This window comes from Chlorocebus sabaeus, chromosome 25 (assembly GCF_047675955.1).
Source record: "Chlorocebus sabaeus isolate Y175 chromosome 25, mChlSab1.0.hap1, whole genome shotgun sequence".
Lineage (NCBI taxonomy): Eukaryota > Metazoa > Chordata > Mammalia > Primates > Cercopithecidae > Chlorocebus > Chlorocebus sabaeus.
This window is the reverse complement of record NC_132928.1, coordinates 42780514-42799560: the sequence shown is the minus strand read 5'-3', so window position 1 is coordinate 42799560 and position 19047 is coordinate 42780514. Positions and strand designations below refer to the sequence as shown.

The window sequence follows — 19047 nt, the reverse complement described above, 5'->3', positions numbered from 1 at the left end:
TTTCTTTTTGTTAACCATACATCTTAGATGTATAATATGTAAATTTAGTATACCATTAGAGCTCATCCAAAGACAATCAATGGGATTGATTGTTCGTCATGAAAATAAGCCAAAGTCTTCATCCTCAAGCATGCAAAATTAACAGGCTGTGAATTTAGGGGAAAATGAAGGGACTTTGGCCTTTATTGGGGAGCAAGAAAGCGAGGAATATAGAAGAATTCAGAGTTTACTACTAGAAATTATTTTCCCCTTTATCTTACTAACTTTTAGGGAGAGTAATAGATTTTAGTTATTATGCCATAAATTAGATTATATTGTGTTGCTATACATTGGATATAGATCTGGTTCAGTTTTTCAGTGTTCATTTAAATGCTTAATGACAAGAAGCCAGAACAATGGGTTTATTCTCTTAAAAATTATTCAAGGAAAGAAGGAAGGGAAAAAAGAGAGAAAGAAGTGATGAGGGAGGAGAGAAGGAAGAAAGAAGAAAGGAAAATTTGAAATGAGGCAGTCTTCACAAATGAGGGAAGTAATATATCTAAATTAAACTGATCTGCCTATATTTCATTTAGGGTCAGAATTCCATTTAAACCCACTAATAAAGGAAAAAGTATCTGTATTTTTCCACAATCATCTGATTTATTTGTTGAAACGAGGGCATGACCTGTTTTAGAATCTCCACATAGTATTCACTTATAATGCTTAGGTTGGCCCACATCACGGCCAAATCAGTCCAAGCACTAGCTTTGCAGGCACCCATCCACAATGGCTGGTGAAGGAAAGTGCACAGCATTTAATGTAGTACTTCCAGTTTTATCTCTTGTACTAGTTTCCTGAAGCTTCTGTAACAAATTACCCCACACATGGTGACTTACAACAACAGAAATATATTCTCACAGTTCTGGAGGGCAGAAGTTGAAATTAAGGCATCAACAGGGATGCCATCTCTCTAAAGCCTCCACAGTAGACTCCTTCCTTGCCTTTTCCAACTTTTGGTAGTTCCAGGCATTGCTTGCCTTGTGGTTGCATCTCTCCAATCTCTGCCTCCATTTTTGTATGGCCTTTTCTTTTGCGTGCATGTCTTCTCTTGTATCTCACATAAGAATAATTGTCATTGAATTTAGGGCCCACTTACATAATCCAAGATGATCTAATCTCAAAATCCTTGATTAAATTACATTTGCAAAGAGTCTTTCCCCAAATAAGGTCGTATTCACAGGGCCAAGGGATTAGGAAATGGGTATTTTATACGGAGCCACCACTCAACCCACTACACTCATATTGGTCACTCAAATTGAGAATCAGATGTTTTGTGATGATATTACATTAAGTTGACATTAATTTCCCTTGACATATTTTGTGAGTTTATGGTAACATCCCTGCAAATAACTACCCAGAATTACAAAGTGCTATGCAAACTCTACACAACATTAGATATAGAAAGTTATTTTCATGCCTATTGCATTGTAAAGCTCTTGGAGCCTAATACTAGCATATCTTTTATTAAAAGTAAGAGAGACTATAACTGTAAAATAATTAATTCTAACTTGTGGTTTCTATCAGTTGTATTTTATATTACTTGCTTCAATAATTTTTTAAGATTCTGGAGGTTTACTCACATGCTTATATGCCATCCTTCTCCCTAATCTTCTCCCTAATCTTAAAAATAGGTTTTATATAATGAGAAACATTGTAGAATAGAAAGTATATATTCTTGGCTTGCATACAGACAAAAGAAATCTGGCTTCCTCAAATGACAAGTCAATTTATTATTTTATGTATATATATGTGTGTGTGTTTGTATTTTTATAAATAAATGTGTTGTTTCATATATTTAAAGTATATATTTATATATTTTTTACATGTAAATGAATGAAGTGGCATATATATGCTATCATATGATGTTTTGATGATGTTTCTGTTATTTAGAAATAACATTTATTTATGATATTCATTTCTATGTTATTTATTTGTTTTTCCTCTCCTTCAAGTCTTAATCGTGTTTTAGTACTCAAAAATGAGCTCATCCAGCCTGGTCAACATGGTGAAATCCTGTCTCTACTAAAAATACAGAATTTAACCAGGTGTGGTGGCACACACCTGTAGTTGCAGCTACTCAGGAGGCTGAGACAGGAGAAGTGATTGAACCTGCAAGGTTGCAATGAGCCAAGATCAGGCCACAGCACTCCAGCCTAGGCAGCAAAGTGAGACTGTCAACAAAACAAAACAAAACAAAACAAAACAAAACACCAAAATGAGCACAGATATCTTACAAAGTATCTCTTCGAAAGATACTGTCAAATTTTTATCCCACAGAAAGTCATTTTAATTAGTACTATGTAAGTTTATCTTAAGTTAGTCTATGGAAGTGTGAAGTATCTGAGGTGTCAAACAATAACCAAAATGGATAGTTATCATAGAACACAATTCTGGCATATTGCTGTGATTTGTGGAGCAGCACTTTTTTTGTTCACTGAAATCTTTTAAAGTACTTTCTAAAACCTAATGCACTTTACTCATAGTCTGTGTCATTGTTTCTCAGCCTTTACAGAGAAAAACGAGACATCAGAGAGGAAATGGTTTATCCATGCTATCATCACTGCATTTGCAGTCATCATTTTTAATCTTTTCCACATCAGGATCACATAAGGAAAGGGAAAGTTTCCATCTCTTCCTGATTCTAGCGTGAAGTGAACTATCTAAAAATAGCTTCACTCTTACGTCATGTATTTCCCTTTTCATTTTACCCCAGCATCCACACATCATTGGTCATACCCTTGAGTCATGTTTGTAAACACTAGAAAGCTCTTTCTTTTCTTTGCCCTCACGCAATTGCTCCACAATGTGAACTTTTGGTTTATTTTGATGTTGAATAATCATGAATGAATAATTGTGAACAGTACTGGGCAAGAAATAACAAGCTGATTAATTCAGCTGAATAGAGGGGGAAAAAAAAGAGATTGGTGATAAAAGCTTTCTCAAGTTCCAAACAAGAAATCATTTGCATACATATGGGATTTTCAGCGAAATGCAATTGTATTTAGCATAATAGCTTATGAAGCAAATATTTTCATATACATTAAATCCTTTGTTCTCCTAGATTTGTATTCATAAGTGGTATTGAGAGAGTTGATCAACATAAAATTCATGACATTCCAGAAGCCAAAAGAGCAGTGCAAGTTCAATGAAAAGTGTATTTTTCTCTGAATGTAAGGCCGTATGTTAAAGTACTTGTTTTCTTCTAATGTAAACTACTGAGGTCTTTATACATTTTATCATTTAATCCTCTCAGCAATCCTATGAGAAAGATGATAGTATTAGCTTTATTTTACAGAGGTAGAAAAATGAGTTGCTGAGAAATAAGGAACAGATGAAATAGAGATGAGATGGGATGGGAGTCTGCTATGTCAGGGATAGTGAATAATCTAGTCTGTTTTTTTGTTCCTCATTATCTCTGTGTTGCCTGTAGGGGAGCATCACTGTACACTGCAGCCACCAACAATAATTTGTTTCTTGTTGACCTGTGGTGTCTAATTAGTTTGTCTCAGGTCATCCAGCTAGCAAGTTTTAGGGTGTCTGTCTTGGAGCTGGGCCTTTCACACTGCACAACCCAGGCCCACAATCGTGCAGCCCCTTCCTGCCTTTATCATACTTTACTATAATATCTATTTATCTTTCCTGTTGATTTATAAACTCAAATCTTCAAGGACAGCCTATCTCTTATGCTTAGAACATAGCTCACTGATAATTGTTGGATGAATTAACAAATACTCTGAGGAAATTGTCCAGGCATACTGCAAAGTCTCACCTTGTACTTTTTCCTGGCATTTATCACAGTTTTAAACACAAAGTGTTATTTGATTGCTATTTTTTGCCCAACAGGCTATAAATCCCATAACAACAAAAACTGTGAATGTTTTACTCACTGTTATGTCCCCACTTCTAACATGGAACGTAGGTGGCCACTATTGACTGTTGTGGAATGGATCAATGTGATGACAAGAGTAGTTAAAAAGAACTTAAGATTCTAGTGACAGTATCCCCGAAACTTCCCCCTCTAGGAATTTTCCTCTCTAATGTTCCTATCTCTCTTCCCTTTCTTTTTCCTCTTTTGGTTTCCTCATTTTTTTCCTTCCATCTCTTTTCTTCTCTTTACTGGCAATTATTTATTAAACATTTGCATAACACTTAATATGTGGTAAGCACTGTTTTAAGCACTGTAAAGTATTAATTTATTTAATTCTAATAGCAATCCTATGAGATAGGTATTATTTATATCATCCACATTTTATATCTGAGATGGAGACACTGAGTTTAGAAACACGCCCAAGGCCATGGAGCTTGTATTTGGACTCAGGCATCTGGTCCCAGAATCTGTGCTTTTCCCACTATGATATTCTGCTTCTTATTTATTCCACTCTCCCTGAAGATGCACATAAGTGGAAATGAGGTCTCTTCACTACATCTCTCCATATTGATTTATGTTCTTCAGTTTAAACTTAATTTTAGGGGTGCTTACCCCAGTGAGTTAGCCTGCTTTGGTGCAGAGACAAACCAACCTCAAATCTCAGTGGCTGACCACGAACATGTATTTCTTGGCCACTTACATGCCAGCAATTGTCAATCACCTGTGGAGGCTCTGTTCTATTTGTCTTCTCATGCTGGTGGGAATGTATAATCAGCTTACCAGGAAGGGAGCTAATACATGGAAACCATCATACAATTTGCCACGGCCATTAAATAAGCTCTTGGTACATCTGTACAGTCCTCTGTTGGCCATTACATGTAATAGCAATGCTCTGAGGCCAAAGGTTCAACTTATTTTCACAAAAAGAAGACAAAAAGCTGAGTCAGAGTAACTCAAATATTTTTGTATACATAAAATGAATGAAGTTTTGATTGGCGCTTTTTAACACTTTGGTGGAGATGATACAGGTGAAAATCCAGTAACAGAGGATTCTTCATTTTGCATCATCACATTCCTTTTTTACTCCTAAGGGTTGAAAAAACATTCACATGGCTATAAATTCTCTGAACCCATAATTTTTTTTTTCCTCTAGCAGCTTCTTCAACATAATTGTGCTCAGTTCAGTTTATCAATAATTTTTCAAATGCCTGCTGTGGAGCTAGCCTTGTGCCAAGAATTAACATAACAACAGTGAGTTTGTTTCCAATTTCTTTGAGATGTAATGAGCTTCTTGAGAACAGAGTCGTGATTCATCCTAGCAAGGAGTACATTGCTGGCACACAGTAGACACCTAGTGAACACTGAATAATGGTCAGACCAACTGAATCAATGAAAACTGAAAATTTCCAAATGCATCTTTCCCTCTTTCCCATAGGAACTTCTACTTGCAGAAAAGTGGGCTAAAATGAACAAGCTCCCCTTTCCAAAGATCGATCCTTATGTGTTTGATCGGGAAGGGCTGAAGGAGTGCTATGTCTTTAAACCCAAGAATCCTGATATGGAGCAAGATTGCCCAACCATCATCCACTTTGTTCTGGCCAACATCAACTTCAGAAAGTACAAGGCTCCAGGTATGTAGGGAGTAAGCTGTATTCCATAAAATAGAAATTAAGTAGGGGAGCGAAACTGACATTAAACTGTTTCACTCTGGCGCTGCTGTACCAGCTATTACACTACCGAATGTCTCCCTTACCTTGATAAATAGATGCTATTCTGAGACCTCAAGTACTTCTCCTCTTACCCCTAGATCCCCTGACTTGCTCACAGTCCAGAAACTGAAAAGTCAGCAACTAGTTTAGCAAAAATCTCTGGGACTTTACTTCAATACTTCGAATTGTGTTTGTCCTGATTGATTTTTAATCAAACATTTTGACTATCACCCTTGTAAGAAAGCTTTTATTTCAGAAAAATCATGCAAATTTCTGGGAATTTTAGTTGACCACAAGATTAACGTAATCTAGCAGTACACAATGGCTAGCAATTTCAGTTTGCCATGTTGTATTTCATAGAAAACAAGAATCAAGTTTGACACGTAGTCTTTGCTGTTTTGTTTTGTTTTTTTTTAACCACAACCAGAGGAGTCTCTCGGCTCTTGTGTATCCTGGAAAATGTTGATTAACGAAAGGAGATCTAAAGATTTACATGCAGAATGCTTAAGGCTCCAAAAACCGTATTTTGGGACCAGAAAATGTGTTTTCCATTTTATGAATGGAAAGACACAAAAAATAGGGAGGATGAGTAATGGGAATATGCTGAGAAAAATGGTGTTTTTCTAGATTTCTCAGGAAGACAAAGAAAGGACCAATAGAAGTGAAGATTATTGTGAAGCATATAGTTCAGCATAGGAGAAGGTGGAAATCTGACATTTTTAGTTATCAGTCAGTAGAGCACTTGAAACCCAGTGAATTTTCTATCACTGTGAATTCTCAAGGAGAGGCTCACTGAGCAGTTGGCATGTGTAGGGGATTTCCATGGCATAAAGATAGCCACATAATGTTTTAGTTTGGGTTCTCCCAGAAACTAATTCTGAGAAAAGGACTCAAGTGCAAATAGTTTTTTGGATGAGCTGAGGAACACTCTAGTTTATTAGTAAGGAAATGGGGAAGTGGTAAAGGGAAGGAAGGCAGACAACAAAGTTGCGTTAGCAAGCCGGCTACCACAATGGGAACTTGATCCCCTGGGAAAGACTACGAAATGGAATAGACCTGTGTCCCACAGTCATGCTTCCCACACACACACCAAAAGGCAGGGGAATGGAGTATTTAGATACTAACTCTCTAGAGTCTTTGGTTGACCACCGCCTGGGGAACAGGGTTATTTATCAGAATTTCCAGCCTGCTGCAAGTGGGCCAAGCAGGCTTCTACAGTTGCAGGGCAGGATAGAAAACCCTCAAGCACAGAGATGTCAGATACTGGCAGTTGGATGTCATCCGGTCAGAACACAGAGAAATGATAAAGTCAGAGATGCTACGGAGTACCTGGCTCTGTGGGGGCTCCCACTGCTGTCTTTATGTGTGTATGTTTTATTCCTTGGGTTTTAGAGATATTTTGTAGTTTTCAAAGTAACACCCTTTGTGACTCTTCTGGTATTTAGGCGTTCCAAGGGAAACTGAGGAAGAGAAAGAAATCGCTGACTTTGATATTTTTGATGACCCGGAATCACCATTTTCAACCTTCAATTTTCAATATCCTAATCAAGCATTCAAAAGACTACATGATCTTATGCACTTCAATACTCTGAACAACATTGATGTAAGTATCTCCTGTGGCCATCGACTATGTCAAATGACTTCCATACCATATAAATACACCAATACCTCTTTTTAATTAAAAATAAAAAAAAAAGTGTTATGAATGACACCACCCAAAATATGCCACTTTACTTTTCGTGAATTATTTTGCTAATCTTCAGAAGAACCCTACAAAACTGACAAATAAGGAAAAATAAGGAAACTCATTTTATGCTATTATTTTATTGAATGGTGAATACTCAGTTTCTTTCCCGAAGTATCTAATATATTTATTATATGATAAATTATAATTAAAGAAGAAAAGTGATGAAAAGGAAATATGAGCATGAAAATGAATGGAGCCAGAAGTGTAGTTAATCTGCAAAAATATAACATGAATTTTAATAAATACACTTATGATTTTACATGTTTTCTTTTTGTGAATTTGGGCAGTATCACAAAAGGTAACAGCTTTTCCTTTTTTTATTTTTTGAGACGGAGTCTCGCTCTGTCGCCCAGGCTGGAGTGCAGTGGCGCTATCTCAGCTCACTGCAAGCTCTGCCTTCCAGGTTCACACCATTCTCCTGCCTCAGCCTCCCGAGTAGCTGGGACTACAGGCACCTGCCACCACACCCGGCTAATTTTTTTTTTTTTTTTTTTTTGTATTTTTAATGGAGACGGGGTTTCACCACGTTAGTCTCCATCTCCTGACCTCATGATCTGCCCTCCTTGGCCTCCCAAAGTGCTGGGATTACAGGCGTGAGCCACCGCGCCCTGCCAGCCTTTCCTATTTTTAGCCTTTGAGATGTCAAGTACTCTTTGCTTTAGAAAAAAGTCATTGTCATCAGTATCAATCCTTCCTATCATTAGTGTATCTTCTGCTAAGATTCTGTGTCTAGGTGAAATTCTTTCATTTTTAACTTACCATTTAGGAACACTATTCTGTAACTGAAATCATTGACTTGTGGTTCCAAATCATAGTGTCTGACAAATGATTATCAGTTGTGAAAGCTTAAGTTCATTGGCCTGATTGGATTTTGTACATTAGAAAAACAGAAAAAAAGAAATTAAATGGAGAAGGAAAGGCATCATGCCTGATTTGCCAGTCTTTTTGGTAACTGTGTAAATGGCATAAAGGAACTCAGAATATGTGAATGAGTGTTCTGTTTATATGGGCTCTAATTAGATTTTGTGAGCTAATAGAACTCCACACATCTAGTTTGCTTGCTTGTTTCGTTTGGCCTGAGACTAGTAATTGTGTGCAGTCGTCACAGTTGCACCATAGTATATTTGTCAATCAGTATCTTTAATTTTTGTAAATGCGTAAAATTTCCCCCAATAAGCTTTGATTCTTACAACTATAAAATTCTTTTCAGCCTTCATTTACAAATAGATGATAATTCATCTAAAAATGCTTATCAAAATGTATAGCATATGTCATTTTCTCCATAGATTTGTTTCCTTTTTAGAAAAAATACTTCGAGCAGTGGACATCTGAAAGCCACGTGATACATTATCTCTATGGTGGTGGCAAAAATTGAAAGGTTAAGAGAAAAATGATTAATCTATGATATGTAGGGAATGAACAGAAATTCTCAAAATAGAGTTAGTTGCATTTTATAAAACCTCATGCTAATAAAAGAGAGGTAAGAGTTAATATCACAGTCACCCTATTTTTCCAGTTTGACCCAATAAACTCAAAACTAGACATTCCTTGGGATGAAATGTATTAAATTTGATAAATCTTTCTCAAATGGAAAAACAGATTGTAGGAATATACAAATGTCGTGTTGGACTTTGTAATAGATATACATATACATATGTGTATCTTAACCAAGTATATTTGTCTTGCTGTTCTAATTTATATAAAGTCTGCTAAACAATTTGCAATAAGGAATGATATAGTTTTATTTATATATTTTACAAACATTCTTCAAAGTAGTTTGTTTGATACATAGATGTAAAAGTTAGCACCTGAACAAAAATAGACTGAATCCCAGAACAACTGTCCTGACTTACACACCTCATCAAATGTTGATTCTTCACAAGCCATTAATTTAGCAGTTTTAAACATCCATTTTCACATTTGATTGTGACAAAATATACGAAACATAAAATTTACCATGTTAACCATTTTTAAGTGTACAGTTGAGTGGCATTAAGTGCATTGCATTATTGTGCAACCATCCACACCATCTGTCTCCAGAACGTTTTACATCCTCCCCATCTACAACTTTGTACCCACTCACCAGTCCGTCCCCATTTCCCCTGCATGTTTAGTAACAATACTGTCAGATTTTTGTAAGAAGATTGATAAATTCATTAAAAAAATATGAAAGTGAAAAGGACCAAAGTAGGCTAACTCATCTTGAAGAAGGAAAGCAAAGTGAGAAGACTTGCTTTACCAAATAGAAAGACAGAAAGGTAACATAATTAAGAAAACATGACATTGTCCAAGGACAGACAGTAGCACTAAATAAAATCATCCTTAAATACATTGTGACTATCTATAAGAAAAAAAGTGATCAGATGATTATTCACAAAGGAAAAAATTAAATTGACCTCTTTCACATTATCAACGAAGCCAATTCCAGATAGCCTGTAGATCTGAGTAGAAAAGTAAACCAAGTTTCTAGAATACAACATAGGGGAGTATCTTTATGGCTTTGACCCAGGGAAATATTTTTTACACTTGACGCTAAAAGCATTAGCCATAAAGGGCAATCTTTTCTATATCTCCAAGTCCTTCAGTTCTGAGAATTAAGTAGTTTGTAATTGCTTCTACTACTGTTTCTGGCACAGGATGTGTAGACAATGTCATGGGCATTATATCATCTTTAAATGTCATAAATGTGACTTTGAATAAGCTGCTTACACTTTTTGAGCCTCCCCTTCCTCTTCTCTGAAACAGGTGTGGTAGGATCTATAATAATTGTAGTAGTGAATGCTCAATTGGGTGATGCATGATTACAGAAGCTGCTTAATAAATGGGAACCTTACCTATACATGTCCTTATCTTGTACCCTTGAAGGTCCATGGGGATTACACCCAAAGACCTTTGCAAATGCCCCAGATTAACAACATAGACAAGTTTGTACAGGTAATGCCAGCTTAGGCAGTAAGTAAATATTTTCTGAATGAACAAATGAAGGTAGGCTTTTTCCAGAATTATATGAACATTGAGACTCATGTTCAAGTAATTCCTCTTTGTGTGTGTGTGTGTGTGTGCGCGCGCGCGCGCGTGTTTCATAAACAGATAAAATTTTCAGTTTTCACTGACATTTTATCTCTTCCTTAGTGTGACTCCCTTCTTCTCCACTTTAAGAAAACACATTTTTATCAGAATCACAACTTTGTAAATGATGGTACTTAAAGAGCAACAAAACTGCTGAGTTAGCTGACTCTCTCATTCCCACACCATTTGAATAGAGTAGGAGACCGATTCACGCTTCAGCAACACACCATATGTTTACTGCCATAGACCATCAGAGTTCTTTGTAAAGAGTGGATGGACATTGCGAATATAAACTCTTACAATGCAGAGTCACTTCTTTGCCAATTTCATAGACAAGTTTTCAACTTTGCAACTGTGACCACTGTGGCTTAGGGCAACATTTCCTCTTCAATTCACTCTGACCTCAATTTTTCCTCCAAAGAGGCCATGCTGTGTCAGCCAGCTGCACCCTCCTATTGCTTCATTTTATCAAGAGATCCTAGCTGGCCTGCTTCGCCAAAGCTAAATTTTAGTTTATCTTTAGAGGACTTCTGCTCTGTTTCTGCTCACGTCATGACAGCAGCCTGGGTTTCTCATAGCATCAGGTTTCTGCTCTTACTCAATCCTCCCAAATTCCTTTTCACTGAACATTGTCTCGATACTTGTACAATTACAGTAGTATTTCATTTTTTTTTTCCTTCAAAAACTTAATGTATAGTGACTTACACTGGTAGACATGTGATGGTGGCGGGGCGGGGACGGGATGCAGAGGCATTGGAGTCTGACCAAATTGGGTATTCAAATCCTTGCTCTGCTGCCTCTTGGCTGGGTGGCATGGGGCATATTGGTTAACCTTTCTAAATTTTGCTTTCCTATTTTATAAAGGGAAACGACGGTATATATCATGTAGGATCGGGGTGGGGGTTAAGTAAAATAATATAACTTAAGGACGTGGCATGAAATAGTAAATTGAAGCAGCTAATATAATTATTATTGTTCATAGTTTTTGGCTTTTAATTAAAACCAGTGACTTGCTTTATTTACCTTGTATTCTCTAGACATACTGATCACAATGCCTGACACCTAAAGTAAATATACAGTACAATTTTCATGATGGGTGTTTAATATGTCATTGACTTACGGTGGGTAGCACGTGTCAGGATACAAGGTGCTGTTGGTTGGAGGGAGGCAGTTCCCAACCGTGGGGAATTTGTATATAGTACATGCCTACCCACGTCGTATGGCTACATACTCTATCTACTCTTAAACCACCACTTTGATCTGGAGGGAATATGTCCTCTGAGATTTCTTTCTTAGGACCTGTTAATTTGCTGTCACAGGAAAATATATGGTTTCCCAGTCTCACTTATTCAAATTATTCATTTGATAGGCATAGTCTTAGAACCATTTATGTGTCAGTTTATTCAGCGTATGCCAATGATGCAAAATAATGAGCTTTTTTCTTTCTTAAATAATTTTACAAAGTGCTAAACATTAAATGTTAATTAAAATGAGGATACATCCATATCCAGAAATATTGGTACTTATTTCTTAATTTATTGATATTTCTTCATCTTGATAAGCGTGTATAGGTACAAGTCAAGGTTCTTATCTTTTAGATATAATTTATAAACTTACTATTATGTATTATTGCCTAATATATTAGTCCATAACTCATCTACCTTTAATGCTGCCTATAATCTCTTTCTGTCTCATTTATTAATTAATTCAACACATATTTATTATTTAGCATGCCAGAAACTGTTTCAGGAACTAGGGGTACAGCATGGAAAGAACAATTAAAAGTTTTGAGTGCTTCATATAAGCCAAATATTTTCCGTCAAATATTTAACACTCAAGACTAGCCTGTGAGGTGGAGTTTTAATTTGTAAGTTAGAAAACTGAGTCATGGATTACTTAGGCAGGTTGCTGGAAATCACGATGATGTGGGGGAGTTGAGATGAGGCTGCATGTCTTTTCTCCTTCATTCCTTCCTTTTGAACCACCTGTCTCTCAGGCAGCCTTATTTCTTAGTGTTCCCCAAACACAGCCTTCATTCTAGCAGGGCCAGCCAATTCCCAGATGTCTCTGACGCATGCCACAGCCTCCCATCCTCAGCCTTTTCATATGATTATTCTTCTACAGAGAATTCCTGGTCTTCTGCTCCACTTAAAATCCCTGCCTCTCCTTTAACTCAACTGGTCTCATTGTCCCTCTGAACTGAGTGCTGGCCTGTGTCAGTCAACCTCTAGTGAGCACCTGCTGTGTATTTATTAATTTTGCAAATATTTATTATGTACCTTCCATGTTCTAAGTGCTGGTATTAAAAAAAAAAAAAAAAAAAAAAAATGACAAGCCTGATGAACTTTCTGCCTTCCTGACATTTCAGTTCTTATTTGAAAAGGCAGGCATCATCCAGCAAATTCACAGTAATTTACACCTAAATATATTCTCGTGTTCTCCTATATTTGTAATTTTTACTTCTCTAACAAAATATACTGTAACTTTCTCTCTTGGGCTATTTTTTATTTTCTATTGTGATAACTCAACATTTGTTTGTAGATTGCTTATAATCTCACCTCTACAAATTTGTTTCTTATGTGGAAGGGAAGATCACATTTTACGTGCTTGTTTTTCTTATTCTCTGCTTTCATTAACAAAGATTTAAGAGATCTGGTTCAACAATAGGAGGCTATGGAATGGCACAAGCGAAGATGACATGGGATAGGTTGTGGGGATGGAGAATGTTGAGATATGAGGGTTTTTGCTGGGATAACACTGAAGAGAAGGATTTGTAATCTCAATGAATTTCAGGGAAGAATGAAAGAGATACAAACACCGTTTAAGATGACTTCTTGTATAATAATAAAAACAAAGGTTTAAATTTAATACAATGCCTTTTTGGATATGTGTAGTTGTATCATGTAGGATGCCAAAATGTTTGAATTTAGTAACCAATCTAGTGCTGGGCTTGGTTTTTTCTATCACAGAACTGTAACTCCCAAGAACGGTGTTTTCCGCAGTAATCTGAAAAACCTAATTAATGGTTTCATGGTGTGAATGTGCCACCTAGTGGTTCAACTTGCACATTCTAATTTGGGGTTTTCAGAGTTGAAAGTGTTTGTTTTCCTTTTTCAGAATGGCTTGCTCACTCGCAACACCAGCTGAGGTCTAATTACGATAAATCTACTAGTTCCTGATATTGATATTGCTGATTTTTTTATGCTCAATAATTTATTTTAAAGGAACTGATAGCAGCAGTCATTGTCAGCTTAATTTTTTCTATGGTCTTTTTTATTTTAAAGCTTTTTAGGAGTTTAGAAAGCAAATGGTTGGTTTTTATTTTATTTGGACACTTTTATGCAGTGAGGGTTGATGTTTCATGGATTGCTGTGAGGAGAAACCAATTGATAAATTTGCTGATATAGATCTCTAGAAAGGCAGGGAGATTTTTAAAAGAAGATGTAGTAGGACATTTTGAATAGCAGAAACAATTTGCTGACTTACACAATATAATAAGCTCATTCGTGGTTATATACCTGGTGTGTTTATTTCTTATGAACTTTATAGCTTCACTTCTAATTTAGAGTTCCCAATTTTCATCACATATTGTCAGTTTAGAAATAACAAGCATAATAGCTGTTGTGAAATGTTTATGTACCAGGTATTATGCAAAACACTTTATAGAAATGATCTCCAATTTTATAGAAATTCTCCATTTATAGAAATGATCCCACAAAACCCCAAATTGGTACATTATTTCCACTTTAAAGAAGAAAAAACAGCCTCAAGTATTTAGACTAATTCCCCTCCATCTCAGACAGCCAAGAAGTGTTTGTGCCTGGTGGCCTTTGGTCCAAGTCTCCTTCACAGGTCTGAAGCATCTTTTGTCATCACAGAATTATGTTCCCTATTCATAAGAAAAGTGGGATCAGCAAATATCAGTTTTCCTTAACAGACTCATTCACATTTGAGCCCATTTCCCCAGAAGATAATTACATATATTACGTTTTAAAGTAAGACATATAAAAGAATCATATTCCTGTGATAGCTCCCTTTTTCCAAAGTCTGACTGCTTGTTTAAAGTTACTATTAGAGAATAGAGAGCCTTGCTTGTTGGGTGTCTGTGACATAAAGTCACAGAAAAATAACTGCATGTTTGCACCACTTAGATCTCACATGTTGAAGTGATGCAAACACGATCTCCTCAGGCAATGAGCCGTGCTTGCCCAGTGAGCTTGCACGTGGTAATGGGAGAATCCCTCTGAGCTAAGGCCAAGTGGGCCACAGCAGTTGTAAGTAGGAGGAGGCCATAGCGTCCTAAACTGCTCGGACTTGCCAAGTATTCCTACCTGTGGCAGGGGGCTGAAAAGCCCATGGACTGTACCTTAATGTTGCTTAACAATCTCTAAGGTAGAGAATAAAGGGAACTGTGGAATAACTCTGTGACGTGCCTCTGTTCCCTGGTGTCCAGAAACATCTACCTCATTGGTCATCAAGATGAAATGAGGTCCTGCCGGGCGCGGTGGCTCACGCCTGTAATCCCAGCTCTCAGGGAGGCAGAGGCAGGAGGATAGCTTGAGCCCAGGAGTTCGAGACCTGCCTGGCTAATATAGCGAGACCCCGTTCTCCGCAAAAAGGAAGAAAAAACAAACAAACAAACAAACAAAAAAGATGAAATGAGGACTGTCCTGGGGAATGGAGTCTTCCTAATTTTAACAAGGTTCTGAAGCAGGAGCAGAGACAAGATTTACTATTCAGGCCTTCTTCCAAAGCCCATTTCCATTGCTCTTCAATAACTATCTACCAAATTCTGAATGTTCTCTTCTTTCCCCAAATTCTAACTAGGTTTTAACTTCATACCAAAACCAGTGTATCACAATTGAAATAGCAATTCTGAGACATTGTAGCTTCCTGTGTTTTATTCTGGTTACCATTAACATGGGTATATGTAAAGAATATATATTGGATATATGTATGCTGAATAAAAAGTAGTAATTCATTTTCACCAATGAAATCACAGAGCATGGTGTTTCCTAGATAGAGCAGGCTCATGTTTTATAACTGTGTTGGTTCAGTTGGGGAAGGAAGGCAATTATCCAGCAATGCCTTCTTCCTCCACTAGGAAAAGCTTTTACTTTCCTGGTGGTCTTTCATTTCTACTTGCCCACTAATTATAAAGAACATAAATTATATATTTAGTAATTACTTGTTTCTTCCCTGTTATCCAACCCTTTTGGCAAACAGTAGAACCAACATAACTTTACCATGCTACCATTTTATTCCCAAATTTATCAGCATAAAATCTAGAACATTTCCAGGATCCTTCTTTCCCTGGTAAGGGAAGGAACAGTAGCTGAATAGAAACTTAACAAGACCACAGTGGTGGGATGTTGAATTTAAATGTGTGTGCATGACGCATAGATTTCTATTCATATATGCCAAAAATACCCTAATAAAAAGATTCATTAGATTTTTGTTTTAATCAAAAATGTATAAATGAGTTCATAGCAGCACTAATTATACAACTTCCGTCTCTATTTACAGGTGATAAAAGAAGCCATGGTTGAAAGCATCGAATATAGAAGACAGAATCCATCTCGTTGCTCTGTTTCCCTTAGTAATGTTGAGGCAAGAAAATTTTTCAACAAGGAGTTTCTAAGTAAACCCAAAGCATAGTTCATGTACTGGAAAAGGCAGCAGTTTCTGATGCTGAGGCAGTTTGCAATTCCATGACAACTGGATTTAAAAGTACAGTACAGATAGTTGTACTGATCATGAGAGACTGGCTGATACTCAAAGTTGCAGTTACTTAGCTGCATGAGAATAATACTATTATAAGTTAGTTAGGTTGACAAACGATGTTGATTATGTAAGGATATACTTAGCTACCTTTTCAGTCAGTATGAACTTCCTGACACAAATGTAGGGATATATACAGTATTTTTAAACATTTCTCACCAACTTTCTTATGTGTGTTCTTTTTAAAAATGGTTTTTTTCTTTTAAACTATTTAACAGTTCAATCTCAATAAGACTTCGCATTATGTATGAATGTTATTCACTGACTAGATTTATTCATCCCATGAGACAACACTATTTTTATTTATATATGCATATATATACATACCTGAAATAAATACATAAATATACAAATAAGTATGAGATAACTGAGTTGTTATTTTTTAAATGAGATATTGGACTATTGCTATGAAAGATTCTCATATTCACTGCTTTCAAATGCAAAAGGTGTTCATCCTAAACTCAAGTGTGTAACTTTTAATTTAATTTAATTTAATTAATTTATTTTTCTGTGAGATGGAGTCTCACTCTGTCGCCCAGGCTGGAGTGCAGTGGCATAATCTTGGCTCACTGCAATCCCTCCTCCTGGGTTCAAATTATTCTACTGCTTCAGCTTCCCAAGTAGCTGGGACTACAGGTGTCCGCCACCACATCCAGCCAAATTTTATATTTTTAGTAGAGACAGGGTTTTACCACGTTGGCCAGGCTGGTCTCGAACTCCTGACCCCATGATCTGCCTGCCTCAGCCTCCGAAAGTGCTGGAATTACAGGTGTGAGCCACTGTGCCTGGCCGAAACTTTTAATTTTAAATCATGGATGTTTTTCTGAAAAGATGAATATATAATTTTTTTCAGAAAGTGGTATGTGTTTGTTTGTTCATTAAGTTGAAAAAATATACCACTTCTAATGTAACATTTCACTTGGCTAATATTATCCTGGACTGCTTATCCAACAACCAGTGTAGTTGACCTTAGAGAATAATCCAAAAAAGTGGTAATGGCTGAATTAAGCTTAATAAGTGGCCTGCCTTTTGCATCTGCAAGACTTGTCTTGGAAACACTATATGACACAACTGTGGCTGCAGTTGGCAGCTGAACTGTTCTGGTTCAGAATGTTCCAAAGCTAAGGTCTTCCTCTTCTTAACTTTCTGCCATTCTTCTTTCTTTGAATTATCTTTCTTTAAGTTCTTTATTCATTTTTCTTTTTATCCTCTCACCTTTCCCATTTCTGCCTATGAGGAAAAACAAAAAACAATAAAGGGAAGCCTTGAACATTCATTCTATTGTTCACTGATTTATGCCTATGGCAAATGAGTGCCTACTGCCCGCTGTCAGGCATGTTACAGGATCTCAGGATCTGGGGGCACAACAGTGGAAAAAACTGACCAAAGTGCCTGCCTGAGGACCTTGCATTCTGGTGGAGATGACCAAAGATGATAAGCATGACAAAGATGTATGTAGAATGTTAAGAGAGTTATGAGTGCTAAGAAGAAAATTAAAGCAGGAAAAAGAGGAGATGGGAAGTGTTAGAGGTGTGTAATTTTACATGGGGTCCTGGGGAAGTGTTGCAGGAAGTCAGGGACCTTGAACAGAGGGACTGACTGAAGCCATGGCAGAAGAACATAAATTGTGAAGATTTCATGGACACTTATTAGTTCCCCAAATTAATACTTTTACAATTCCTTACGCCTGTCTTTACAGCAGTCACTGAACATAAATTGTGAAGATTTCGTGGACACTTACCACTTCCCCAATCAATACCCTTGTGATTTCCTATGCCTATCTTTACTTTAATCTCTTAATCCCGCCATCTTCGTAAGCTGAGGAGGATGTATGTCGCCTCAGGACCCTGTGATGATTGCGTTAACTGCACAAATTGTTTGTAGAGAATGTGTGTTTGAACAATATGAAATCTAGGCACCTTGGAAAAAGAACAGGATAACAGCGATGTTCAGGGAACAAGGGAGATAACCTTAAACTCTGACTGCTGGTGAGCCGGGTGAAACAGAGCCATATTTCTCTTCTTTCAAAAGCAAATAGGAGAACTATCACTGAATTCTTTTTCTCAGCAAGGAACATCCCTGAGAAAGAGAATGGCCCCTGGGGGTAGGCCTCCAAAATGGCTGCTTTGGGGATGGCTGCCTTTTATGGTCAAAAGCGAAGGGATGAAATAAGCCCTGGTCTCCTGTATAGCTCCCAGGCTTATTAGGAGGAGAAAATTCCCGCCTAATAAATTTTGGTCAGACTAGTTGTCTGCTCTCAAACCCTATCTCCTGATACAACGTTATCAATGACAATGCATGTCCGAAACTTCATGAGTAATTTTAATTTCGCCCCATCCTGTGGTCCTGTGATCTCGCCCTGCCTCCATTTGCTTTGCTTTTATTACCTTGTGAAGTATGTGATCTCTGTGACCCACACCCTATTCGTACACTCCCTCTCCATTTTGAAAATCGCTAATAAAAACTTGCTGGTTTTACGGCTCAGGGGCGTCACAGAACCTGCTGACATGTGATGTCTCCCCTAGACACCCAGCTTTAAAATTTCTTGCTCTTATACTCTTTCCCTTTATTTCTCAGACCAGCTGATGCTTAGGGAAATAGAAGAGAACCCACGATAACTATTAGGGGTGGGTTCCCCCGATAGGGAAGGCCATAATATGAAGGTGACGTCATAGCAAAGAGGTGAAGAGCTGAGGGAGCAAGACCTGTGGCTATCCAATGGAAGAGTGTTGCCAGCAGAGGAAATAACAAATCAAAGTTCCCTGAGGTAGAGCACCAAGCATATCCTGGAAACAGAGAAAGGATAAATGTGCCTAAGGCAGAGTGGGAGGCGT

At 37.2% G+C, this 19047-nt stretch overlaps 1 protein-coding gene across 2 annotated transcripts in view; it reads left to right on the top strand.

Moving 5' to 3' along the window:
* The window catches only part of PLA2G4A (phospholipase A2 group IVA), a 146999-nt gene extending 130435 nt beyond the window's left edge, over positions 1–16564 (top strand). Inside the window, exons 14-16 of one of the 2 annotated variants that reach the window (XM_073011668.1) lie at positions 5343–5538; positions 7062–7219; positions 15959–16564. In XM_073011668.1, coding sequence (XP_072867769.1) covers positions 5343–5538; positions 7062–7219; positions 15959–16090 — 486 coding nt within the window. In that variant the 3' untranslated portion in view covers positions 16091–16564. The remainder of the gene's footprint in view (positions 1–5342; positions 5539–7061; positions 7220–15958) is intronic. The other variant, XM_007989144.3, reaches the window with a different exon arrangement.
* Positions 16565–19047: the final 2483 nt, after the last annotated feature.